This window comes from Vombatus ursinus, unplaced genomic scaffold, assembly GCF_900497805.2.
Source record: "Vombatus ursinus unplaced genomic scaffold, bare-nosed wombat genome assembly UNPS02014830.1, whole genome shotgun sequence".
NCBI classification, from domain to species: domain Eukaryota; kingdom Metazoa; phylum Chordata; class Mammalia; order Diprotodontia; family Vombatidae; genus Vombatus; species Vombatus ursinus.
In genome coordinates this window covers 9,524,551-9,551,789 of record NW_020954608.1, presented here as the reverse complement: position 1 = coordinate 9,551,789, position 27,239 = coordinate 9,524,551, and the positions used below count along the sequence as shown (strand labels likewise).

Here is a 27,239-nt window from a genome sequence, read left to right as displayed (position 1 = left end):
CACTGTCTGGGATTGTCCGTGGTCAATGTTCTCAGTTGTCCCTATTCTCAATTTGGCTATAAAAGTCATTTACAGCCCATCTGGATTATACATATCTATTTGTAAATATATTTATATATGTGTGTGAGTATATATGTGTTTGTGCATATAGAGAGGGAGACAGAGTGAGTTAGCTTGTGTAAGAGTTGAAGGACCACCTTTACCCACATTTGTAAAGACTTAGACATAATCCATATTCTGAAGTTCGCAGTGTGGAAGCAAATTAAAAACTTCCTTTTAAATTTCTTTAAAAGTATACTTCAGGTCAAATTTATATATAGAAGTTTAATATATATGTATAAATAAATACATTGAATACAATATATACACATGCACGTATGTAGATATGTGTGTATATATATATAATGTATATTCTTGTAAAAAATATATATATAGGCAAAATAATCCAGGCAGAATCTACCCCACAGGATTGTTGTAAGGATCGAATGAGCTCTTTCTAAATCAGACTGTAAGCCTTAAAGTGTTTATATACTATTAAGGTCTATTATCTAAAAGTCTATTAAAATTGAAACATACAAATTCTGTTCTAAATTTATTTCCCTTTAATAGTCTTACTGTTTTATTGACCTTCTTGTTTCCATTTTGTTTTCTCTAAATAGAAGCTTTCAAGATAATAATAGCTGACATCTTGGTCAATATCCAGAATGGATGTACTTGGTCAGTGATAAAATATCCACAGAGCAGAGAGAATCATTTTATAAACTATTTCTTAATCTGAGGTCTGTGAACTTGGTTTTTTTCCTCCACCTAAAGGAGTCCAAGACACAAAAAATAAGATAAGAATCCCTGTTGTAGAGGAAATATTTTTCACTTTAAAGGTCCAAGGGCATTTCATGACTACCAAGCAGATTTTATAGTCTTGCATTTGCACTATTTCATAAACTTAGCTATAAATCTACATTTTCCTAATTTTTTTTTATTTTTAAGAGTCCTGTTTAGAAATCCAAGAAATGATTTGAAGCATTTCCAATATGATGAAAGGCTTAAGTGATTATTCAGAGGAAACGCTTTATGTGAATGTGAAAATATGAATTACAGATGAAATACACCAAACCGCAAAGGAGCATGTGTTTAAAGGGAATATTAACAATAAAAACGAAATCATCACCACCCCTACTCTGTGACTCAGTGTTTCAGTAGCTTTGGCATGGAGGAGCGCCTGGTGGAAAAGGAGTGGAAGGACATCTTTCTTGATTACAGGAAGAAAGAAAAATTTTAAAGCTGCTTTGAAAACATAAATTCAAGCTTCTTGAAGAAATCAAGTGAAAACCTCAGAAAATTGAAATTCTTTTAAATCACATGTTTCTACTAAAGAAAAGTAACCTCGCCAGCTTTGTTTACTGTGGATAAGACTAAGCAAGAGAAAAGGCGTAGCTATTGTATAACATCACGTCCTGCGTGTCCATACAAAGACTTCAAACTCTTTCACTTCCCTCGCCACGAAGAAAACTGCAATTGAGACAGCTGGTTTTTGACAGGGATATGTTACATAAAGTTCAGTCCTATCAACGGGACCCCTTCCTCTGAGATTCTCAGGGCCATTATTAATTTGATTTCTTTTGTCAATTCATCTTTAATATATAAACAGCCTCTTTGGTCTCCTGTCCCCTGGTCCGCAAGAGTTTTATCTGGGCAGCAAAAAGTTTTGCCCCAAAGGCCTGGGTTTCGTTAAGTGTTGTAGAAAGGCCCCAAAGAAGGCGAGAAAAGACCAAGAATGAAAACACTCCCTTCCTCGCCCCCTCCTTTTTTCTGCAGACACCAAAACAAACGAGCTGATACACGTGTCCCAATGACTCTTGTTTACTATCAAGACTGGGGAGCGCCAGGGATTCTGGGAGTTGTAGTCCAATGTATTCCATCAACCCGCCTCTCTCTTTATCCAAAGCGGCGGTCAGAGACTACATCCCCACAATTCATGTCGGTGACAAAGTTTGGCGTATACCTCCGGAGTCTCGGCAGCGATCCAATCCGAATAGCTTGCTGCTATAATTGACGCACCAAACTTCCCAATCAACAGAAGCAGAGAGTCAACATGTGCCCGCCCTCCATGACAGACACCCATAGTGCCCAATGGGAGAGGGTGAATGCTCGAATGGCGACTCCACAGGCCAATGAAGGGACGAGGGAGCTAGGTGGAGGCTCGGCCCCCCAGGGGGTTGAGGGGAGGGGGAAGGAGAAGCTTGAAAGATTTGGTAATGGCGACGGGTTTGGTAAGTGGGAAAGTTTCGGTTGAGGAATGAAAGCCGCGACTGGGGCTCAAGGCACCCCGACAGGCTCTGTCCGGCTGTGGCGGAGGGTGCGCGGGGCCGTAGGAGAGGTCTGAGTGGTTCGCGTGATTTTTTCCTTGCGCTGCCCTCACTCCGCGGATGGGCTTGTTTGTGTCTCGCTTCAGGAAAAGGGGGGGAGGGCGGATGGCGGGAGGCGGAGGAGGCTGAGAGCCGAGGATCGATCGAGTGCTTCCCTCCACCCTAGCCGGCAACCGCGGGCGGTGGCCGTTAACCGTTGCTTCCACCTTCTTTCGGCCCCCGAACCCCCTTCGTAACGGCCGTGAGCCGACCTGCGCGAGCGGACTGGCGTCTCGCCGCGGCGGCTCTGGCTGCGGTGCGCGAGGACCCTTCCGGGCAGGGCTGAGGGAGGGGGGGCGATCGGGGCGGGGGCCGGGGGGGGGGGGGGGGGGGGGGCTGCCCCAGTGCGTGTTGACGGGACGTGGGGCCAGGCACGGAGCTCTAGGGGCTTTAGCAAAGTTTGATTGCCAACTCTTCCTGCGGGGGGGAGGACGAAGGGACGGCTGTAACTAGGTGCAGGAGGGTTTAGGGTGACGGGGAAGGGCTGTCCAGCGCCTCTGCCGGAACCTTGGCAGAGGAGTTGGCTGAGGTAGCCCCAGCCTTAAACCTCTCGAAGCCCCTGGGCCCTGGGGCTCATTGTTACGCAGTTCGAATGAATGGGCTCTGGGGCGCCTGCGCAATGGGGCAGTGTCGAAGGGGGATAAACAACCACCGCGTCCAGGCGGCGGTCACATGACGGGAGGTGGGGGAGGGGGGATGAGTAATGAAGGCGAGTGGGGGCAGGAAGGGGATGGACTTGGCTTCTACCGGGAGGGCTGTGCTGCGGCTGCAGGGCCGAACCTAGGCGGCTTGGCAGGCCGCTCCAGTTTCCTTCTTCCAGCTTGTGCAGCTGCCCACAACATATTTAAGGGGGGAAAAAAGGCGTCCAGGCGTAGTTGTTAACACCGGCTGTGCTTCGGTTTCTTTTGAATGGCATGGCCCAGGTGTGACCACCTTTGTAGCCTGTGTACACTTTTAAGAGTTCTTTACCGGTTGCTCCCCAGCAAGCGTTCTCTTTATCAACAGTCATTGTGTAGGGCAAGGGTCAAGAAATATTTTAGCCGGAATGTCATTGGATAGGGAAGAAAGGGGGAAAGGTGGAAGGTATAGGTGGTAGGGAATGAATGAAGTTTATTAATGAATTCTTAAGGTGGGTGTGACATTAAAGCTACTTTAAGTCAAACTACTGTTTGGTATTCTGATTAAAGTAAAGCACACGAATTAAAATATTGGGTACCTACTGTGGTCACTGAGGGGGTACAAAAGAGAATAGGATATGCCGCGGATTTAAGGCAATTTCTGACAGACCCTTTGATCTAAAGTTATCTCTTCTTTCCTCTTCTTTGATTTCTTTTTTTTTTCGTCTCTCCTTTAAAACAAACCAACTAATATTAGGCTTCTTGGATATTAAAACAAACAAACCAGTAACAGTAATGTCCCAGTTATCCAGTGATTAGACTGGTTTCCTCAAACATCCAGACCAGGGCTAACAAGAAAGAAGAAAAAGCTGTAATGGACATACTTGTTATTTTGTGAACTGAAGTATTAATATCTCCATTTAAAGTAGATGTAATTTAGGGGCAGGTGGGTGGCACAGTAGATAGAGCACTGGTCCTGGAGTTAGGAAGACCTGAGTACAAATTCGACCTCAGACATTTATTGTCTGTGTGACCATGGGCAAATCACTTAACCTGTCTCCATTTCCTTATCATTAAAATGGGGATAATAATAGCTCCTATCAATCTTGCTTGTTGGTGAGGATAAAATGAAATAATATTTGTAAAGTGACTGGCACATAGTAAGCCATATATAAATGTTGGTTTTCATTTGGGTAAACTGATTGAATTAAGGTGAGATTTATTGTGGTTATATGATGCTGTTTTCTAAAAGGTTTCTAAATTTGAAAAACTCAGACCTGTAGCTTTTGAACAATCTTCCTAATTTATTTCTGCTAATTTTGTATGCCCACAATAGTATTATCCTAGGTCAGTTAAGAGGCTAATGAATTTAATAAGGGGTTAGATTGTTTTTGTTGTTGTTCTCTTGTGTTCAACTCTTTGTGAACCCGTTTGGGGTTTTCTTAAGCAAAGATACTGAAGTGGTTTGCCATTTTGTTCTCCAGCTCAATTCTACAGATGATGAACTCAGGCAAATGGGAGTAAGTGATTTGCCCAGGGTCATGCAACTATTAAGTGTCTGGGGCTGAATTTGAACTCCAATCCTCCTGACTTCTGGACCAGTGCTCTATCCAGTGCCCCACCTAACCGCCCCAACATCTGTCATTTTAGAGGGCTTTCTCATTTGATTCTCATAACTGTCCTTTTAAGACTGATCTTACCCTCATTTTACACATGAAGATAATGAGGGCAAAGAATAAATGAAGTCACACATCTACTAACATTAGCTAGAACTAAAACTTAAGACCTTGTCTAGTGTCCTTTCCATTGCACTCTTCTGGATATTACAGGCAATTTTGAGTAATGAACTTATATTTGTGCATCATGTCAGGATTTACATAGTAGTTAAATACATCATCTCATCTGATCCTCTAGACATTTTCTTGACAGTACAAGTATGAACACTTTATAGATGAGAAAACACTTAGGCAAGGTTATACAGCTTGTAAGTATGGCAGAGCCAGGATTCAAGCTTAAGTTCCTCTGACTCCAAATCAGTGTTCTTTCATTTGTCCCACAGGTGTTAAATTATGTAATGTGAAGGACTTGTCACTTTAGGGAAAAGTAGTCAGTGTTTAGAATGATTCTTTAATGAAGTCTAGTACTTTTATGTGTGCCTCTTCCTTCCCTGTTGAGGAAGGCTCCTGCTGAAGCAGTTTGCAAGTGTTGTTGAGGAAAGTGAGTAAAATTGAACAAAATGAATTTAGTAAAGCTTCTGAAGGGGGAAAAAAAGTTTATTTTCTATCCTATGTCTTTTCTGACTCTTTTTGCCTTCTGTGCCTAATGAAATAAAAAGTATTGCTCTACTTTTTAAGTAGTAAGAAACATTTCAGTGCATTTTGATTAGCCTGGAACACGTGACAATTGTGTTTTGTTTTTTAAGAAAAGTTTTTCATTTTATCTTTGTGTCCTCAGTGCCTGGCCTAGTACCATTTCTTGCATATATTAGGTTTGGATTGGTGTGTATGTTGTAGTTGAAGGAATTCTTTTGGTTCATATTGCAAAGTTGATAACCATTAGTCCAGAGAAGTATGCAGTGATGCTGAGAATGAAGAGGAAATCTTGTTGCCCTTACCTAATCTTATGTGAGATAAGTACTAATGGTACATTGAACAACATTTAGAGGTTTTAAAAAGGGCTTCTTGGCACATTCTCCTAACAGTTTAGTAGGCTGACCTTAAGATAGAAGTGTTCTGTGTGTAAATTGCAGAAATTCATTAATCTGAGACTTTTGTGGTAACTTGGGGAAATTATTGTAAATAGGTTGAGGAGGCATTGTAGATTTCATAGGCAGATAAAGATTTTGAGGCAGCTAAGTAGCAATGGCTAGAGAGTGCAGGGCCAGCAATTAGAAAACCTTGAATTGAAATGTAGCCTCAAACACTTAATAACCATGTGACCCTGGGCAATTCACTTAACCTCTGTTTTGCCTCAGTTTCTTCCACTGTAAAATGGGGTTAATAATAGCACCTACTTCACAGTTTTTGTTTGGAATAGATGATAATTGCTTGACAAATATTATCTCGAGGTGTCTGGTACATGGTAATGCTTAATAAATGCTTATTCCCTCCCCTTCTTATATTATAGATTAAAAACTGGAATCCACCATCTTCATTTTATAGATGAAAAAAGGGAGAACCAGCTACTTGAAATGACAAACCCAAGGTCCAGATAGTGATAGATGGGGATTTGAAAGAAAGTTGGATTTTGCCATTGGCTTAGCTATTATATTCGTGTGAGTTGTTATATCTGTTCAAAGTCACAGGTATAAATTATACTATTATATTCTGTTCCATAACACCAGCTACGTGCCACACACTGTACTAAATGCTTTACAAATAAATTATTTCATTTGATCTTCACAACTAGTCTGGGCAGTATTATCCCCATTTAACAGATGAGGAAATTGAGGCAACCAGGGTTAAGTGACTTGCCCAGGATGACTCAGCTAGTAAGTGTCTGACTCTGGGCCTGGTGTTCTTCCATTGAACCACTTAACTGACATCATTATTCAAAAGCCTGGGATAGTCAGATTATGATAAAATAAATAGTTTTCCTTTTTTTTTTCCTAAGAGAAGTAAAATTTTATGGTTTTTACAAAATATTTTCTCCTAATGATCTTTGAAGACCTTACTATTCTTTTTAATACTATTTAAGAATCTTTTCAGTTAGAAATTGTAGGAAACACATAATGAATACTGTGGATCTAAGACCAAGAAAAATCTTTCTGCAGTATAATATGAGTAACTCACATACTTATGTTGCTTTAAGGTTTACAAAGTTCAAACTAAACAACAATGCAGTGAGGTAATGCAAGTCATAGCATCCTTATTTACAAATGTACTGATGCTTAGAGAGGTTAAATGACTAGCTTGGGGCCATTCAACTAATAGAAATGGCAGAATCAGGATTTGAACCTATTTATCCTGACTGCATCCAGCTCTTTTTCCAGTACTTCTGATTTGGCTCCTACTTGCTTTATACTCCCTTTTTAAAGTTTGGGTAATAAGCCTCACTTATATGATCTTCAAGTCTTTCCACGTGTCCCTCTTCCTCAAATTACTATGTGTATATTTACGTGTTTTGTATATTTTATTCCTTCCCTCCCCCACCAATAGAATGTAAGCTCTTTGGGGCCAGGGACTGTTTTCATTTTATTTTTGTGCCTGGCATAGTTCTTGGACTTAGTAAAGTGTTTAACATTTGTTCAATTGGATTGGATTCAAACATAACAAAAGGCTCTTTGAGACAAATAATTATAGATTGGCCCCAGGGTTTCACAGGAATGTTACTAGGTTAAATAAAATATGTATATAAGTAATGTCCTTTGCATTCTTTAGAAAGAAGGACTTTTACAAATTCAGCATGATGATAACTTCAGAATCTGGCATGTAGATGTAATTGCATGTTAAATTTATAGTTGCAGATCAAGATATGTTAGGGAATCGCCCTGAATCTCTGAGGAGCAGTATATGTAGACTTAATAAATTTAAATGAGTGAGGGGATGCAAGATTATGATGCCTTTGATCTGTGTGTAGTTAAAATTCCCAAGATCACATATCTTGCCATTTTCATTCACATTACTTATTTTTCTTTTAAGTCTGAACACCATAACATGGTGTGGGAAGTGAAGACAAATCAAATGTCTAATGCAGTACAGAAACTCCTGCTGGTAATGGACAAGAGAGCTTCAGGAATGAATGACTCCTTGGAGTTGCTGCAGTGTAATGAGAATTTGCCATCTTCACCTGGATATGCTTCCTGTGATGAACACATGGAGCTTGGTAAACAATTTACTACTTTTCAGAAATTATCCAGGCCTCTCCATAAGATTTAGCATTAATTTTTACATAGCCAGCTCCAATTCTTACTCCTGTAAAGTAATCTGATCATATTTATGACTTTGCCCATTAGAAATTTTCAAGATAATTTTATTTTGTACTTTTAAAGTGTGACTTAAAACCACATTGGGTCTTGACTCTGGTCGTTTTAAAAAACACATTAAAATTTCACTGAACGACATCAACTTGTTTATTAAACATTTTTGATCACATCACTCCTACTTAAAAAAAAAAGTAGCAGTGAGTAGCTTTTCATTGCCTTTCAAATATAGTATAAACTCCTAACTGTCTTTCAAGGACTTTTGCAATATGGCTTTACCATACCTGTCTGGCCTTACCTCATATTACACCATTTGACATATTCTTTATTTCTTGCAAAACTGGACTACTCACCACCATACCTCATTCTGCCCTCCCTCATCCTGCCCTCCCTCATCTTTCTGCTTTTGTTCTTGGCTATTCCTCATTCCCCATGTTTAGAATGGATGCTTGACTTTCTCATTTGAAGTCTTTTAGGTGTTACTTTATCTTTGAAGACTACTTATCCCTTTTACCATATGTATTCTCCTTCACTTATTCAATATATAAAAATTTTACTAAGTTTCTGCTATCTGTAGAGCTATTTGAGAATCAGATAAGATAGTCCCAACCCTTATGGAACTCAGAACATTACATGGTGTTCACATTAGCATTTATCTCACACTTTGCATTCTAATCATTAGTGTATTTATCCCATTGTGTCTTTGTTTCCCTAGCACCTGGCATAGTATCTTGAAAGTATACTGAAAGCATTTAATAAATGTTAAGGGTTTATCCTTTCCTAACAAATGGAGCAACTCAGTGTTTGGCCACTTCTAGTTGTAGGTAGAGGGGCAGGGAGCAGAGTGATTCTTCAGTTTGGGGTTGAGGTTGCCTACCCAGTAGCTGCTGTGGGGCCTTAGGATTGAGAATTAAAAACAGAAGATCAGGTGGACAGATCCCCTCAATGGCTTCACTTCCCTGACTTCACTTCCTTTTGTTGTATAGCCTGAGCCTAAAGGACAGAATCAAGTTTAACTTAATAGAAAACTAGGAAATAGAGAGTGGCTAAGTGTATTGTCTATTGTGATTGGGTGGAGGTACACTAAGGTGGTAGTTTTATGGGATAGATTTGGGAAGAGGCCTGTGAACAGGAGTTTCAAGAAATAGTATCCTTTAGTTGGGATTTTTAGGAATAGATGTCCTGAATGAGAGTTTCATATGGTACAGCTTCTAGTTTCAGTAAAAGGTTTCAAGAAATGTGGCTAAAGATCAAGAGATTATAGATTTAGAACTGGGAAGGTACCTTAAAAGCTCACCAACACCAACTCCCTCATTTTACAATGAGAGAACAGAGGCTCAGAGTTGAGGTCCCCCCCCCAATTGCTTCCCCATGCACATTAATATGTAAGTATAACCAAGGAGTTTATAGAGTGTTGCTAATTTTTTGCATAACTTTTGATGTTACTGTCATGTGAACTGTAAAAAATCACCTGTTATGACCCTTTAAATGGTTGTCAGTATAATAGTTTAGGGAATTAAAATTCATTGCTGCATTATATTTATTTGATCTTTACTCATCCATCAAACTAATATATTAGTGAATTTTAAATCTAAAAAGTGTTGTTACTCAAAACATAATACAAGGAAAATAAAAGTACCTTTAATTTTGAATTTATTGTCTTTAATGTTCCCAGTTGTTTAATATGGATATTTACATTGAAAAACTTCTTTTCCATTCGGTAATGATAATATTGTGCTATAAATGAGTATTTCTTATGTATGATTTTGGGTTTACTTGTGTGCAGATGACCTTCCTGAACTTCAAGCTGTTCAGAATGATTCTACCCAATCTTCCATATACCAACTTAGTGCAGACGTTTCACATCAAGAATATACAAGGCCATTGTGGAGCCAGAATACCTCAGACATGTCAGAAAACACATATTGTGAAAATGAGGTGGATTGGCTGACAGAACTGGCAAACATAGCCACAAGTCCACAAAGTCCTCTTATGCAGTGCTCATTTTATAACAGGTAGGAATGTTGATTTCATTTTTTAAAAGAATCTAAAATATGTACCATTGTGTAAGTTATTGATAATTGTAAAATGTTTGAATTACCTTACCTGGCTTAAATGACCTATTTACTAGGTTAAATTGTACATTGGACCTTACAATTTATTTGCATTAGGGTTTTGGTAGATCAGATTTGAAATAACTCCAAAAATGAGCCATTTCATTCCTAACCATGGTCCTAACCTTTGAGAATGAAATCTTTGGCTCATTAACTGGCTTTTTCTATTTAATTCTGTCTGGATGAATAAAAGACATCATTTAAGATAAAATCAGATTACTTTGATAGTTTTTTTGGGAGTTACTAAAATTAGCCAACACAGTTTTTTTTTAATATTACCAACATCTTACCAGCCCTTTACTTACTTTTCATGGAAATGAAATTTCTTTTGGCTTGAAGAAATGTGGTAACACATACATACATTGGTTTGTTAATATTATCCTATGGCATTGTTTCTTTCATCTAGTATTTATAGGCTTATGCTAGTTTACTTGATTGCTTTGTAGATTGAAGTCAGTATTCTGAACTTTCCTTAAAATATACTTTGGTTGATGTTGATCCCTGTTGTTCCATTCATTCGAAGTGGATTACTGATTTATCAACCTATAGAATCTGTTGCTCTAGAATAAACCAAAGTAGAGTCTATTTTGATAATCATTTAGCTCTGAAAATTGTGTAATCATGAGTACCTCTGACACATTGCATAGGAAATAAATGGCCACCATTTTTTCTTCATGTGAGTGAAAAAGGTACAAGATAACACTGGATTTCTTCAATGAGAAAATAAAATTTACTTTATAATAATGAACTTTGTTCACTGAAAGAATAATGTGTATTTGTGTGCATATTGCAGAGTACTATGACATACATACACGTCATATTCTGAATTGATAGATTGCATTGTAAAAGAGTAAACTTTATTCATCTGAGAAACCCATAGTTATCTTATTGATTATGTACTTAGACTCCTTCTTTTACGTATCATTTTATCAGAATCATTTAGATTTAATTTAATCCAGTTCACTTCATTCACCTGTATCAAAGCAAAAGGAAAATTGAAACACTCTGGGAAAAAATTACTTTTTTTCATTACAAGGCATCTTTTTTTAAAAATCAGATAATTTACTTGTTCAGTGTTTCTTGTTAGAAAATAAACCAGAGTATTACTTTGTGTCATATATCAAGATAATTTATCCTTTTTTTTTTTTTTAATGTAAACTAGTGCATGGAGCAGGCGGCCCTGGAGTCAGGAAGACCTGGGTTTAAATCTGGCTTCAGATACTTAGCTGTGTGACCCTGGGCAAGTCACTTAGCCCTGTTTGCCTCAGTTTGCTCATCTGTAAAATGAGCTGGAGAACAAAATGGCAAACCAGTCCAATATCTTTGCTAAGAAAGCCCCAAATGGGGTCAAGAAGAGTCAGACGTGACTGAAAGGACTGAACTACAGCAACAAAAATGAGGACATAGTAGTGCACTAGTGCAAGTAGTCTCTTACAGAAATGGAAATGACATCCAAATCTCAGCACAATTATAGAACCCCACCAGGCATCATGATCCTGGTTTTTTTTTTAATTGTTTTTTGTTTTGTTTTTTGTTAATTGCCTTGTTGTCCAATTTTTTCATTCAGTTTGATGATCATATTTTTCATCTTTATAGCAACGTTATGAGGACTAAACATAGTTAATGTAAAGTGGAGTGAACTCTTCAGAAGGAAATAAATATAAATGAGCATTTAAAAGAGTACCCCCTAAAGATGTGAATTTATTCTCTGCAGAATTTTCTGTGCTTCCTTTTTTTCCTAGGGAACAAAATGGAAAGTTATACTCAGCTGTCTGCCTGCCTTTGCTAAACACTAAGTAGTGGCGTACTACATAGTGTTTAAAATCTTTTAGTTATTGATATTTGGATATCTGAAGTTATAGTACCAAAGGGGTCAGGTAAATTCATAGTATTCATGCAGAGTAGACAAATAAAGCAACAGGTGAAAATAGTGTTTTGCATCTGTTTATTACACAAATTTTATATCAGAAAATTTAAGAACATAACTTTTCTTTTAAATGTGGGTTAAGGGAAGGAGTAAATGAATGAATGAATTGTTCTGTCAGTAATATTAGTAGAGTGTATTCTTTGATTCTATGTAAATATTTTAAAAAAGCAGAACAAAATCAAACATGCAGTCTAATATGAAATAAAAAGGAGGATTAAACAATATGCCAGGATTCATTGGAATATATTTGAATATTGTAAATAAAACCAAACTATAGTTTAAAAAGGCCCAGATGAATTGCATTGTGCCCCAGAGGAGGGAGTTACCTATGTTGATGGGATCATGTATTCTTCATGTATCCATAGTATCAGAAATCAGTTCTGAGAAATCTTACTTTAAAAGTTAGCGCCGTACATGTTACTGGAAAAAAGGGGGAAAAAATGAATTTTGAGGTCTCCAGGCAATGGGAGATATAGAGATTTATCTTTGAATATATATGACATGACTACATTTTAAGGATCCTCATTGGCACTGGACAAAATTTGTAGTTTCTATGTCTATTTTCCCTTCTGCTTATGTCCTTCAGAGAATACTTCTCTTTTAGGCCTTGTGCACTCTCACTCTCTCTCTACCTCTCTGCTCCATTTCCAGATTGCTCAGTCCATACAAATTCATTGCATGCCTGTCATTTTGTACTCCTGCATGTTAACTTTACCCTTTCTATATATTTCTCATATAAGATTACCTTCTGAGTCTCTCAGCCCTTGTCTGAACCTTCTCAGAAATTAAAAAGGCATTGCTTTAGTAAAGAGACTTCTGAGACTTTTCATGGAAGGTGATTTTAATTTTTTCATTTTTAAATGTGATCATTGAGAAAAAGAATAATTCTACCTAATGTGTTTTTGAGATTCGAAAAATGACTTAAAATTTGTATGTCCTTACATGATACAAATAACAGAATACTTGAGCCAAAGGATCAGCTGCTTTCAGATTTGGTAAACTTAAGAGATTTAACCTAATAGTAGCTCATAATAGGTGTTCAATAAATACTTTGGTAAATTAAATAAATTGCTTCACTGAAGTAAATTTTCTTCATTTTGACTGCATTCCTATTTTTACTATACATTTTTTTTTAGAGTTTTGTGTACATGGGGGTAAGGTGGGATGCAGTTAGGGAAGATCAGTGCTTGGAAAATCTTTCAGAAGGAAGATATAAACATGGATAAAATGAATGAAATATGTTGCTGAGATAACATTTGGTGGTTAAAATGTGAAATTGAAGGAAACATGAACAAGGTATTAGGTACTCAAAAATGAATGAGGGGAGAGGCTTTGTTAATAATTTGTTGGGAATATGATAGTATTAAGCATATAATATACATACATCTTGCTTGTGTTCAACTGTGTTTTCCAAATGAGAATTTTGTGCAATAACATTAAATTTTGAATGTGAAATAACTTTTGTCAAAAGAAAAGATCTATTTGAAGAACAAACTTTAAAGCCAAAAAATGCTTCCTTTTAGATCATCTCCTGTACACATCATAGCAACTAGCAAAAGTTTACATTCCTATGCGCGTCCTCCACCAGTGTCTTCTTCCAAGGGTGAGCCTGCTTTCTCTAATCATCATTGGAAGGATGAAGCATCAGTAAGACATGAAAGGGTGAGTTTGTTCATTGAGGTTAAAAATAGTTGGCAAAAGAATCAGTGCATGCTTTTTTTTTTTTCATTAATTTTCAAAATAACTTTTTTCTTTCCCTCCAGTGGTTTGTGAACTTATACATAACCTTGTGAAATGTTAAAGTAGTCTTATTGTACTGGGGTGTTAACTCTAAATTGCTAATACATTTTGTGATAGTGGGAGAAATGTATTATAGCTTCCAAGAAATGAACTTTAGTGGACTCTGTATTTCTGTCTGTTTAGAAAATTAGTCAGGTGAGAAGATACTACATTTAATATCTATGTACTGATTGCAAGAATTAGTAACTGATACAAAAACGTATTTTTTTTTTATAGGCAAGTAGTGAATCGGAGTCTGGAATTTTCTGCATGTCCTCCCTCTCAGATGATGATGATCTGGGATGGTGCAATTCTTGGCCTTCCACTGTGTGGCATTGTTTTTTGAAAGGTAAGAGTATGTGGTATGTTGTTTTGCAGATCCTGTCCTTGTAAAACACCATTTCAATATTTGGATTACCTTTTCAATTTAAATTTCAGGCACACGTCTGTGTTTTCATAAGGGACGCAATAAAGAATGGCAGGATGTTGAAGATTTTGCTAGATCTGAGAGCTGTGAGAGTGAAGATCTCCCTATGGGTACTCAAAAGGTAGGGCTTTTAATTCTTTACAATTTAGATATTTCTGAAATATTATTTTCATTTCCTTAGAATAAGATCCAGGAGTAAGGTGCAAAGATATATTCTAGTTATTTCCATTTTAATATGTTACACCATTTTAAGTGGGGATTTGTTACTATTCTTGGTAATGAATTTATAATTATACCCCCTGAGGTTACAGTGGGAAGCAGTGGATAGGGAGTGAGTAATGGTAATTTTTTTGCTGTAAAATTAATTCATACTTTTATTTATTTAATGCTAAACTGAGTTTTATACATTATGGAGAGTACACTGATTTCATATTTGAGAGAGGCGGGTGGCACATTAACATCAAAGTTTTGCCTGAAATAATCCACAAATTAGGGGATTCCCACATTTAATCATTTGAGATTAAATGCAATTTCATTTGTTTACTTCTTGACAAACCCATAAAAAAAACCATAAGAATTTTATAGACTGCTAGTCGCATGTCTGTTTCACTTATCCTGTACGTATTTTCTCAGGGTTATGGTTCTGATGGTCTAAAGTTGTTATCCCATGAAGAAAGCGTTTCATTTGGCGAGTCTGTACTGAAGTTAACTTTTGATCCTGGTACAGTAGAAGATGGTTTACTTACTGTTGAGTGTAAACTGGACCACCCTTTCTATGTTAAAAATAAAGGTATGGTAGATATTCTGACTTCTTTCAAAGTAAACATCTTAAACTTTTCATAGTGTCCCATGGCTTTGGTGATTTTGTAAGTTTAAAGGGAAAAGTTCATTTCAGTATTACTTGTTTTAGGACATGTTATATATATGTTTAAATAACAGCAAATCATAAATATGAGTATCTTTTTTTGAGTATAAGTGACTTTAATGTTTGCTTTCCTATCATCTGGTATATTTGCAATTATTTATACTTACTTTTCAATGTACTATATGTGTGTATATATTCTGTGTGTATAGAATATATACATACGTATATACATGTATGTCAGCTTGTTGCTCAACTATACCTTCTGTCATTTATTTGTCCATTAATGTCTATAAGTAAATGTCTATACATTTTTTCTTGTATATGGTTATAAATTTTTTTTGGCGAGGGGGTGAAGTGGGGATGGATCAGACCTGTGATTTCATTGCTTTAGGGAACTTTCAGTGTGAAAGTTCTCTCTTCCAGAGCAGTTAGAAAACTGTCTGCAGCCCAAGAGTCTTGCAGAGTTGCACAGGACATTGAGAGGCTGAGGAACTGGTAGAGGGTCACATAGCCCTGTGTGTTAGAAGTGAGACTTGAAGGGCTTCCTGATTTTTGAACTTCCTCTCTATCCATTATGCCATACTGCCTCTCAGTCGTAGTCATATAATGTCATATTTTCTATAGTGTAGAGGCAGTGTAGCTTAGTAGATAGAGTGCTAGGCTTGGAGTCAGGAAGACCAAATCCTACCTCTGATGTTTTACTACTTTGTGACTTTGGGCAAGTCACTTCACCTCTTCATATCTCAGGCAACTCCCTAGTACTGACCTACTAAGTCATAGACTGGTTGTGGACTTTAATCATTGCTGAAATAACAGGTCCTTTCATTGCATCATAGTAGAATGTCCTGTGCTTCTGCTTTCTTCATTTTGTATCATATAAACCTTAACAAATTTTTAAAATACTCATAATTTTAATGTCATTATATTATTCCGTTACATTAATATACCATTCAACCATTCATGAACTGTTGAACATTTGTTTCTAGTTCTTTGCTATTAGAAATAATGCTACTAAGTAAATTTTTGAACAGCTCTTTTCTTTTTAATATGTCTTGAGTAGATTCCCAGTAATTAGATAAATGGATCAAAGGGTATGATTATTTTTGTGACTCATAGTATAATCCCAGATTGCCCTCTAAAAAGATTCTACCAGCAGTGAATGTATGGGTATTGTCTGGCATGTTCTAGTGAATAGTGGCGTCATAGTCAGATAATCTGGTTGATAGGAGTTGCCAAATGTACCATACTTGAATGAGTAATTTTTAGAGAAGTAGAATATGGTAAATGCATTTTAACACTATTATTATGAAAAACACAATTTAATCTCAAGTGTTTGAGGAAGTATTTACTGTGCTAAAATCCTGATATCATCATTATGAATATCAATTATTATTTTGTGATAGATTTGTTAACATTAATTTTATGGAGAAAATAATTACTTAGTGCTAATAACCAGCATCAGAAAAAATTTACATGTCTTTTAACAGTTGATTTAACATTTTGTAGTTAAGATGTATAAAAACTGTCTGTAAACAAAAAGGATGCATTGGGGGGAAGGGGAACAAGAAATTAGGTATAGCATCAGCGTGCTTATGTTACTATTATATATAACTATAGGTTGGTCATCATTTTATCCAAGCCTGACTGTGGTTCAGCATGGCATTCCATGCTGTGAAGTTCATATTGGCGATGTATGTCTACCTCCTGGACACCCCGATGCCATTAATTTTGATGATTCAGGTGTTTTTGATACATTTAAAAGGTAATCTTGGACTCATTCTTTTTTCAAATTTTTAAATAGCATATTTTGTAGAAGTTGCTGTAGTATTAAGATGAATATTTACAGGGGCATATAAACCTTCGTGACTTTGAAAAACATCAAAGAAAAATTGTTTAGGAGAAATTATAAAGAGTAATAGAATTAAATGACGTAGTCAGTAAGTAAAATAACATGTAATCTGGAGAATTGTATAATCTTATAGGAAAGGGGTTGAACCTGTATGGAACTTTTAAAATTTGAATTGTATGAGTCATTCAACAAGCATTTATCAGATTCTGGCTATGTGCTAGGCACTGAGGATATAAAGACAAAAATGAAAGTACTTGTTCTCAAGTAACTTATATTCTATCAGGGAGATAATGTACAAAATAAATACAAGGTAATTTGGGAAGAGGGGAAGCATTAGCAGCTAGAAAGACCTCGAAGAGGAGGTTGTGTTTGAGCTGAGTTTTAAAGGAAACTAACGATTCCAAGAGGAGAAGGGAGTGCTTCCCTGGCATGGGGAGATAGCCAACGCACAGCTCTCTCTGGGGAACAGCAGCAAGGAGGCCACAGTGTCTGGACCCCAGGCAATCGGTGAAGGAGCAATATAGAATAAGATTAGTGTGAAGAGTTTTCAGTGTCAAACAGAAGAGTTACATGGTCAGACCTTTGCTTTAGGATTGGCAGTATTACAGAGAATGGATTGGAGAAGGGAGAGACTAATTAGGAGGTCATTGCAGTAGTCCAGATTGGAAGTGCTGTGGGCTGAGCTGGGGTAGGAGCTGCATGCGTGGGAAGAAGTGAGAGATAGGGAGGTAGAATTGATGATAGCTGGCAAGTGGATATGTGGAAAGAGAGGAAAATGAGGAGTTGAACTGGAGTGATGGGGAGGAGGAGGATGTACCTGACAGAAATATGGAAGTTTAGAAGAGGGTTGGTTTTGGGGAGAAAAATAGTTCTATTTCATATTTATGTATATGTTGGATCCCTTCCATTAGACTGAAAGTTCTTTAAAGGTGGGGCTTGAGGTTTTTACCCTGTCCTCTTACCACCCAGCTTGATGCCTTGCAAATAACAGGAGTTTAATAAATGCTTGTTGAGTTGAATTGAATTAACCAGATAAGCTTTAAGGATAGATCAAATATATTCTTTCTTATGCCAAATTTAAACTAAAAGTCTACAGGCATTAAAACATCGCCTCCTTAGAAATCCCTTAGATAGGATGCATCTAATATTCAGGAGCTTTAGTTGCTTTGAAAAACATAGTAGAATTGCACCAAGTCATAATTTCAGTTCTTATCTTCCTGTGGTTGATCACAGAGAGAGGGATGGCAGGTGAATAGGCAGAGTACTCCACTGGTGTCCTCGGGATATCAGGAGAAAGTGAGGAAGGTTGCCAGTGTTCAGTGGGCTCCACATACAGAACTTAACTAACAAGAGACATAGCACAGACAAGCAAAAGATGGCTTGTGGTCTGCATCACTGAAGAGAACATACAGATTGATGAGATCAGAAATCCATTTGAGTATCTGCCTGTGGATTAAGAACATCATAGCCTATGTTCTTTGAGACAGTGAAATACCTAAGTTGAAGCCTAAGGGCTACACTTACTTTGGTAGCTGAATTACTTCTTCAAGCAAAAGAATTCTCATTATGGAACAGACTGGTTCTATTCTTTAGGGGCTTCCATAAAAGAGGAAATTAACAGTTCAGTTTAACAAGTTAGTGTAATAACTAGGGAAAGTCTTTAGGATTTGCACTTAATATATTATTATTATAATGGAATTTATATAGCAGTTTAAAGTTTACAAATCACTGTACAAAAATTTTCTCATTCTATCCTCACAAGAACAGTGGGAGTTACGTGCTATTAATCCACATTTTACAGATGAGGAAACTGGGGCAAATGTGTTAAGTCAGGGGTCACACAGCTAGTTAAGTATCTGAAGCTAAAATTGAACTTGGGTTTTCCTGACTTCAGGTTCAACACTGTAGCATCTAGATGCCACTTTGGAATGAGTTCTATTTAGGAAAAGGAAAAAAAAAATATCCTCCACAGAGCAGAAAGGCAAACTAAATGGACAAAGACTAAAATCTAAATTGTTTACGAGCCAAATGTAAAATAAGGAAAGGCATTGAAAAAGTTAGCCATCTCTCATGTCTGGGGAAGACAGGTAATAAATTGGTGTGAAAAACAGGGTACTCTACTGGAATGCAGTAGAAGTTTAGGTGTTTTAAGCATGTTTTAATCCTTATTGAGGCCGTGGTAGTTGCCATTTTCTGAGCATGAGACATATTTGAAATTGCTCTTTTCCCTTGGCAAAACTGGCATTTCTGTTAATGAAAATAGAGTTTTGTTTTCTTGAATTTTCTGAAATTACTAAATATAATTTTTTTTTAAAGAAACTTGGAGTTCCATATATTTCAAAGTTTTATTGTTGGTCAGAATTACACCAATTTTGTAATTAAATATTTCAGATTTTTTTCTCATTTGAGTTTTCACCCGTTTGTGAAATTGGAGGACTTTAAATCCTGGGAAGGAAAAAACTGAAAAACTTGAATTATTGATATGTAGTCCTGGTGCCACTAGAGGGCACAGTTATCAAATTTTTAGCAATTAAAGATGTCTCTTTTACTTTAGACTTTGGGTACTTCAAAATACAATTATTTTTCATACCATTAAAGCTGGAAGAGAGAACCAAAGTGACTTGCTCAAAATAAAACAAATGTCAGAGACAGGCTTTGAACCAGGTCCTCTGTTTCCAAATTCAACGTCACACAGGTAGTAAATTAAAACTCTAGTCCCGACTATATTCATTGCTTTTCCCACTGCACTTCAATTATGATTCAGAGGTTTTTTTTCTTTTTAAGCCTTTTCTAAGGTATCCTAAGAATAGTTTTCTTTTTCTGTTGTTTATAAATCTAGAGAAGATTAATGATTTTATAAAACCACAAGCTTGAAAATGCTTGTTTTCTGAAAAAAGTTGCATTGATGTACAAACTAACCATTGATTACTTAGATTTTTTTTTTGTGGCAATTGGGGTTGAGTGACTTGCCCTCGGTCACACAGCTAGTAAGTGTTAAATGTCTGAAGCTGGATTTAACCGTAGATCCTGCTACCTCCAGGGCCAGTGGTCTATCCATTGCTCCACCTAGCTGCCCCAGATATTTCTTAACTATAAGCATCCCATAGCACTCGAACTGAACTTTGACTGTAATGTCCTGTATTAGTAAATTTATCTAAATGGATTATACATTAAAAAATTACATGTATGGTTAGTCATCAGAAGTCATTCGTGTCTAATAGTCCAATCAGTAGTATCAGCTAGTTACCTTGCACAATAGAAGAGCATGTTTTAAAGTAAGATTTTTCTGAAATTTTTACGTGTTACAATGTTAAATCGTAACATGGATGTTTGAATATAATTGGATGTTTGATACTCCAATAAAAATTATTGTTCTGTTTTAAAGATTTACCTTCCCATTTTAGCTGTGCTATTTGCAGCGATGGGTGGCAATTTCATATATTTAACCTTCTCTTAATTTTATTTATAACAAAACCCACTTGTCTCCTAGAAATGTGCGATTGCTCTTCAGTATTTTGATACATCATTTGTTTTTCTTGATGCGTTGCTAGGCTGTTTTAAAAGGGTATAGAGAAGCAGGAATTGGATTCAGCGTATAACTGAAATGACAGATTTCATGACAAAAAAATGTAAGAAGTGGGAAGTCAAGAAGAATTGGCACAAGGCTCAGTAATGTTTGGTAGTAAAGAGACTGGGTCATCCTTAGGCCATTGTTTATATTAATGGTGGCTCTCTTTGTATGATTATGATTTCTTCTTGCATTGTTTATTATAGCAATATGTGCTTTATCTGAAAATAACGGGGAACACACATCATTGAATTTTCCAGATAATTGAAGCTTTGTTTTTGTTTGCTTGTGTCTGACTGTGACTTTTTGTGGGGGTTTTCTGGGTGGTTTGCCATTTCCTTCTCCAATGGATTAAGGCAAACAGAGGTTAAGTGACTTTCTCAGGGTCACACAGCTAGTAAATGTCTGAGGCTGGATTTGAACTCAGGTCTTCCTGACTCCAAGCCAGCACTCTATCCACTGAGCCACCTAGCTGCCTCCCGTTGAAGCTTACCCCTTCTTATTAAACGAAGCTTAAAAATTGGAATAATTTTCTATCAAAACCTTTCTAAAATGTATCACATACTGCTCTGCCTTTGTAAACAGAGTATACTTAACGTGACTTACACTTTTTGATTATGTGAGTCATCTGATGAATGTTAATTATTATATTTAGTAAAATAACTATTTAGACCTTTAGAGGGTTCTTTGGAGTAAGACTTTTTATCTCAGATGACTATATTTTCATAATTTCCATATTAGCTTTCTAGAGTTTTGCTGTCATTGTGCCTGTTTATAGATCAAGGACTCCATTGGTTGTCTTGGTAAAACCTGTGGACCCTTTCTCAGAGTAGTGTTTTTAGATAATTGAGGTTTCAATTATTTAAATTCAAATAATTTAAACTTATTTAAATTAAAATTTTAAACTTCAATTTGAGGCTAGTGAAAATAAAGGTGTGATTTTTTTTTTCCTATCCAAGTTCATGAATTCCCCTGAAATCTAAGGGGTCTGTGGAACCTAGGTTAAGAACCCTTGCTCTAGAACCAGGTGTAAAACACATGGCCATCTATGGCAGCCAGATTAAAATTTATTTGGGAAATACTAAACTAAATAAAAATACAGTATAAGGTAACATTACATTTTACAACTAGGTCAATATACAGCCTGCAAGAATCCTTATGTATGGATTAGTCGTCCTTGTTTCTATTTGAATTTGATACCACTGCTCTAGAACAATTCTATCCCTTTTCCCATGCCTCCTTAAATGTTTTGTTCCTGATCTGTTGTGGTTTAGGAAACTAGATAACCAACTTTGTTAGAATTAAAATAAATAAGTTCTGGGTAAGGGCCTGAAGAGTGTTCCTTTGAGTGAAGTGCAGGAGAATTTAAAGAATGGATATACTGACATCTTGACTGATCAAAAGCTTTCTCAAAATAGATCTTGATTCTTAGTAGTATTCTGGCAAATGATCTGCAGATAACTGAGCTGTATAATTAGTTTTAAGAAAGGTAAGGTAATGTCATTAATGATAGAAAAGTATAAAATATTAAAGATGGTATAGAAAAAAGTTTTAAGTTATCAGTTATATGTTGAGGAAAAATGAGGTAGTGAAAAAGGATAATGCATATTTGTTGAATATACACCTTTAATGTGCCAAGCACATCAAACTAAGTGCTGGGGATGCTAAGAAAAAGTCCTTTTCTCATTGAGAGAATACAACATGTGCCCAAGCAAGTAAAAACACAAGATAATTTGAAAAGAATCAGAGTATTAAAAATAAGGAGGGAAATATTCTGCATTTAATGACTACCATTTTAATAATATATTTATTTTTATTATTCTAGTTATGACTTCACACCTATGGATTCTTCTGCTGTTTATGTGTTAAGTAGCATGGCTCGTCAGCGACGTGCATCTTTATCTTGTGGAGGACCTGGTAGTCAAGACTTTGAAAGATCAGAATGCAGCAAAAACTGTGTCTCTGCTGGATCATCACAGCTTTCTTCTAATTCTTTGTATAGTAAAGCTGTCAAAAGCCACAGCTCAGGGACTGCAAGTACTGTGAGTGCCACTTCTCCTAACAAGTGCAAAAGACCAATGAATGCCTTTATGCTTTTCGCCAAAAAGTACAGAGTTGAATATACTCAGATGTATCCAGGGAAAGATAACAGGTAAGCAGTAGTGTGTTCTGATTATGACAGTTGGTGCTTTTCACTGAAGTTCATCATTACTTGGATGGTTATCTGTACTATTTTTTCAATTCAACAAACATTTGTTAAGGAACTACACTGGGGAGACAAAAACAAAAATGAAAAGTCTCTACCCTCAAGGAGATTACAGTCCTATTGGAAAGATCTTTAAATACAAAATAATACACAAAGTAATTTCTTTGTATGAGGTAACATGTGAAATGAGCCTTAGAAATTTAAAAGTTCCAAGAAATGGAGGTTTCCAAGGAGGGAGGAAATTGCAGACATTGGGAATAGCAAATAGGCCATTTTGTCTGTTCTGTACAGTGTTTGAAAAGGGAGTAATGTATAACCTATCAAAAGAAATAGAAAAAGTAAATTTCCAGGTGTTGTATGTTGAGTGGGGAACACAGTACTTTATGAGACATCAGTTGGGTGAATAATGACTTGGTGATAAAGCTAAATGGCTGCATCACCACATCCCCTGTAGAGTGCCGCTGTTCACAGTAGCTGTAGTTTTCTGGGTACAACTGAACTACATTATAACAGGTTCTTCACAGTGTGTGTTTAACAGTGCTGCAAGAGCTTGAAAACCCCAGTAATGATGTACTACATAGATCTATCTGGACCTTGATATACAGGGCTTCTGAGGGCAGGTTGTTTTGTAGGGAAATGTAATCATTCCCCCCACCTCCCACCCCCTGTGAAGATCTGTGCATTGCAATAATTATAAAAGGAGAAAGAATTATGGAGAAATGTAATGAAAATATTGGCTAACAGGTTTTTAGGCATATTTTAGAATGAGGTGGATTTTTTAAAAATTTACTGAATTCTTGCTTGGACATGATCTAAATAATGTTACATAATTATTAGTATTTATGGCCGTATATTGTAAGATCATTTAAAAATTATAACTTTCTAGATGTATTTCATAAGTGGTAAAGAGAGCTCTTTATTTTTAGAGAGCTCTTTAATATATGTCTGGTAGTGATTACTGACAATTGACAGTAATTCCTAAAATAGAAAAAGTAACAGCTCCAGTAAACTTTTGGTGTGATTAGATAATTAGATCTAAGTGGTACATGATTTTTTAAAATGTTATGTTACATTTTCATTATTAAAAATGTTTGAGCTCAGTGACTAAGTGTTTGACACAATGTGTCTAAAAATTTAGCAAAATTCATGTTTTATGTGTTTTTTACACAAGTGGGGCATAGGGGGAGTGTTTTCTCCTTTGTGTAAGCAAATAAAAGACCCAACAACATAAAAACAAGAGTAAACATTCCCTTTTTTCTCCTGTGGTCTTGTCAGGGATATTTGTTGGGGAAGGGAGAACAGATGACCAGTAACCTGGCTAGCTGATGTAAGCCAAATTGCTGCATTTTTTTGAAAAGTATTTAAAATTCACAAATTAGCCACTTTAGCCAGATGAATATTTCTTTTAGTGAGGGCCATTTTCTTAGTTTTTTAACTTATATTTTTCACTATCCCATGGAAGACAAAGCCAGAAGAATCTTAGATATATAGAATGAGTCATTTGGATTAGATGATGTCTGAAGAAACTAAGGTAGATGCTGAATGACTTGCCCAAAATCACAAGATGAGTTAAGTAGCAGAGCCAGGATTAGAATTCAGGTCTGTACTTGTACTCACCTTGACTCACTGGACAAGAATATGAGTGATTATAAGTTGGGTTTTTTTTAGAATCTTCACAGAAGTAGATATAACAAAGAATGTCTAACAAAATCAAGTTTATCATCATCTACCAATAGACATAATATTATTTCTATATAAAGAACATATTTATTTTGTTCACACTTATTTAAAATTTTCAGTGATATTCATGTGTTATTCTATTTTCTTAATTTTTTTCATATTCTCTTTCTTTTTTTCATAGATATCAGTGGGTAGCCCTAGTCTTGCCATACTTGAATTTGACTTTATCTGTGTTATTAAAAAGTACTTTTAAGTAGATTAGTTTCTAAAATCCCAGGCATAATTGCACTAGAGCTTTTCACAAGGTTATTACTACCCAGAGTTATCAGATGTTTTGTGATGTGTCCCATTATTTTGCTGCCCTGTACTAGACAAAGAAAGTTGATTGGTTATGTGCAGACATTTGCCAAATGCAAATGGGCCAAAGACTACTGTGGAGAATTTGCTACCATCTCTATCCTTGTTGCTGTCCAAAGCCATAGTTAGGCCCATATTCCCCCAAATTCCACAGACGTCTTCACTTTCTACAAACAAAACTCAAGTTCCCTCTTGTGTGGAAAAACCATTTTGACAATTTCATTACATTGCTTCACACCAAGGTGTAAATTACCTTTACTCACCATTTTCCATTATAAAAGAACTTAATTTTACCTAAATGAATCACAGATTTGTGGAATTGGCAGGGAAATGGAGAGTAGGGACACCTGATTTTGCCCTGAAGGATGTGTACACTCTTAAAGATGTCAAATACCATTATCTTATTGTGCCTTTAAGTAATTCTTTTCTTCATTCACCTTGTTTTTAAAATACCTTATAATCGGGGCATTTAGGTGGCGCAGTGGATACAGCACTGGCCTTGGAGGCAGGAGGACCTGAGTTCAAACCCAGCCTCAGACACATAACACTTAGTAGCCGTGTGACCCTGGGCAAGTCACTTAACCCCATTACCTAGCAAAAACAAAAGCAAACCAACAACAAAAAAAATACCTCATCCATGTCTTTTTGTTTTATGCATTACTAAGATGATTGAGATTCCAGAGTATATATATATTTTTTGAGTTTAGTTATCCATTCAATTTAGATATCCAAGTTAGGCTATTCTGAAACATTCTAACCAGATAGGTATAGCCAGTGTATTTTTAATTCATAAATTGGCTGTTATAACTAGAATGTATAGATCAGTATAAAGTGTCATATTTATCAATTTGGTTTACTATTTTAATATTTGGAAAAAAAAGGTTAGTGGAGAGAATCTGGTCACCATCACAGGAATTATAATTGTGAAGACAATAGGCTTCCTACGTAGTTTTCATTTTTTTAAGTGAAAATTTTAATATTTTTTTCCTGATTACATGTAATAACAATTTTTAACGTTCATTTTTAAGAATTTTGCATTCCACTATACCCAAAGGGCTACAAAATTGCATATCCTTTGATTCAGCAATACCACTATGAGGTCTATATCCCAAAGAAATAAAAAAGGTGTGTGTGTGGGAGGGGCAACCAATTATTTGTACAAGGGTCTTTACAACAAGCTCTTTTGGTGGTGGCTAAGACTTGGAATTTGAGGGGATACCCATCAATTCAGGAATGGTTGAACAAGTTGTGGTATATGAGTATAATGGAATTTTACTGTGCTATAAGAAATGAGGGGCAGGCTGATTTTAGGAAGACCTGGAAAGACTCATATGAACTGATAGAAAGTGAAGTGAGTAGAACCAGGAGAGCATTGTACACAATAACAGCAATACTATATGATGATCAATTATGAATGACTTAGCTATTTTCAGCAATACGATGATCCAAGACAGTTCTGAAGGACTTATGATGAAAAATGCTGTCCAGCTCCAGAGAGAGAACTGATGGAATCTGATCAAAGCAGACTACTTGCACTTTTCTGTATTTTTTATTTTGTGTGGTTTTTTTTTCCCCCTTTGGGTCTCTGTCTTCTTTTACACCATGACTAATATGGTAATATGTTTTGCATGACTCAACATGTATAACCTATATAAAATTGCTTACAATATCAGGGGGAAGGAAAAGAGAAAATTTAGAACTCAAAATTTTTTAAAAAATGAATGTTAAAAATTGACTTTACATGTAATTGGGGAAAAAATAATATTACTAAATTTTTTTTGAGCTCCAAATTCTCTCCCTCTCTTCCCCCTCCTTTAGAAGGTAAGCGATTTTATATGGATTATACATGTGCAGTCTAGCGAAGCATTTTCATATTAGCCACGTTGTGAAAGAAAACAGAGGACCACCCCCCCCCAAAAAAAAACAAGAAAAATAAAGTTAAAAGAAGTATGCTTCAGTCTGTATTGAGACTCCCATCAGTTCTTTCTCTGGAGGTGGATAGCATTTTTCATCACAAGGCTTTCAGAATTGTCTTGGATCATTGTATTGCTCAGAATAGCTAAATCATTCACAATTGACACTTGTACAATATTATCCTGGTTCTGCTCACATCACTTTGCATCAGTTTATATAAGTTTTCTCAGGATTTTGTGAAATCACGTCATTGCGATAAAATACAATAGTATTTTATCACAATCATATACTACAATTTGTTCAGCCAATTTTTTTGATGGGCATCTTTCAATTTCTAATTCTTTGCCACCACAAAAAAGCTGCTATAAATATTTTTGTATATATGTCTTTTTTTTTTTAATCTCTTTGGGATACAGACCTAGTAGTGGTATTGCCAAGTTAAAAGGGCATGCAGAGTTTTGTAGTCCTTTGGGCATCGTTCCAAATTGTCCTCCAGAGTGGTTGGATCAGTTTACAACTCCACCAATAGTGCATTAGTGTCCCAATTTTTTCCTATATCCCCTCCAACATTTGTTATTTTCATTTTCTGTCATTGTAGTCTGAAAGATGT

The 27,239-nt window shown here is 36.2% G+C and overlaps 1 protein-coding gene across 1 annotated transcript in view; it reads left to right on the top strand.

Moving 5' to 3' along the window:
• Positions 1-2,205: 2,205 nt before the first annotated feature.
• The window catches only part of HBP1 (HMG-box transcription factor 1), a 30,514-nt gene continuing 5,480 nt past the window's right edge, over positions 2,206-27,239 (top strand). The window contains exons 1-9 of the mRNA XM_027838592.1: positions 2,206-2,270; positions 7,663-7,846; positions 9,730-9,958; positions 13,508-13,646; positions 14,001-14,112; positions 14,202-14,311; positions 14,824-14,980; positions 16,673-16,817; positions 22,298-22,624. Of these exons, the coding sequence (XP_027694393.1) occupies positions 2,256-2,270; positions 7,663-7,846; positions 9,730-9,958; positions 13,508-13,646; positions 14,001-14,112; positions 14,202-14,311; positions 14,824-14,980; positions 16,673-16,817; positions 22,298-22,624 (1,418 nt within the window). The 5' untranslated portion in view covers positions 2,206-2,255. The remainder of the gene's footprint in view (positions 2,271-7,662; positions 7,847-9,729; positions 9,959-13,507; positions 13,647-14,000; positions 14,113-14,201; positions 14,312-14,823; positions 14,981-16,672; positions 16,818-22,297; positions 22,625-27,239) is intronic.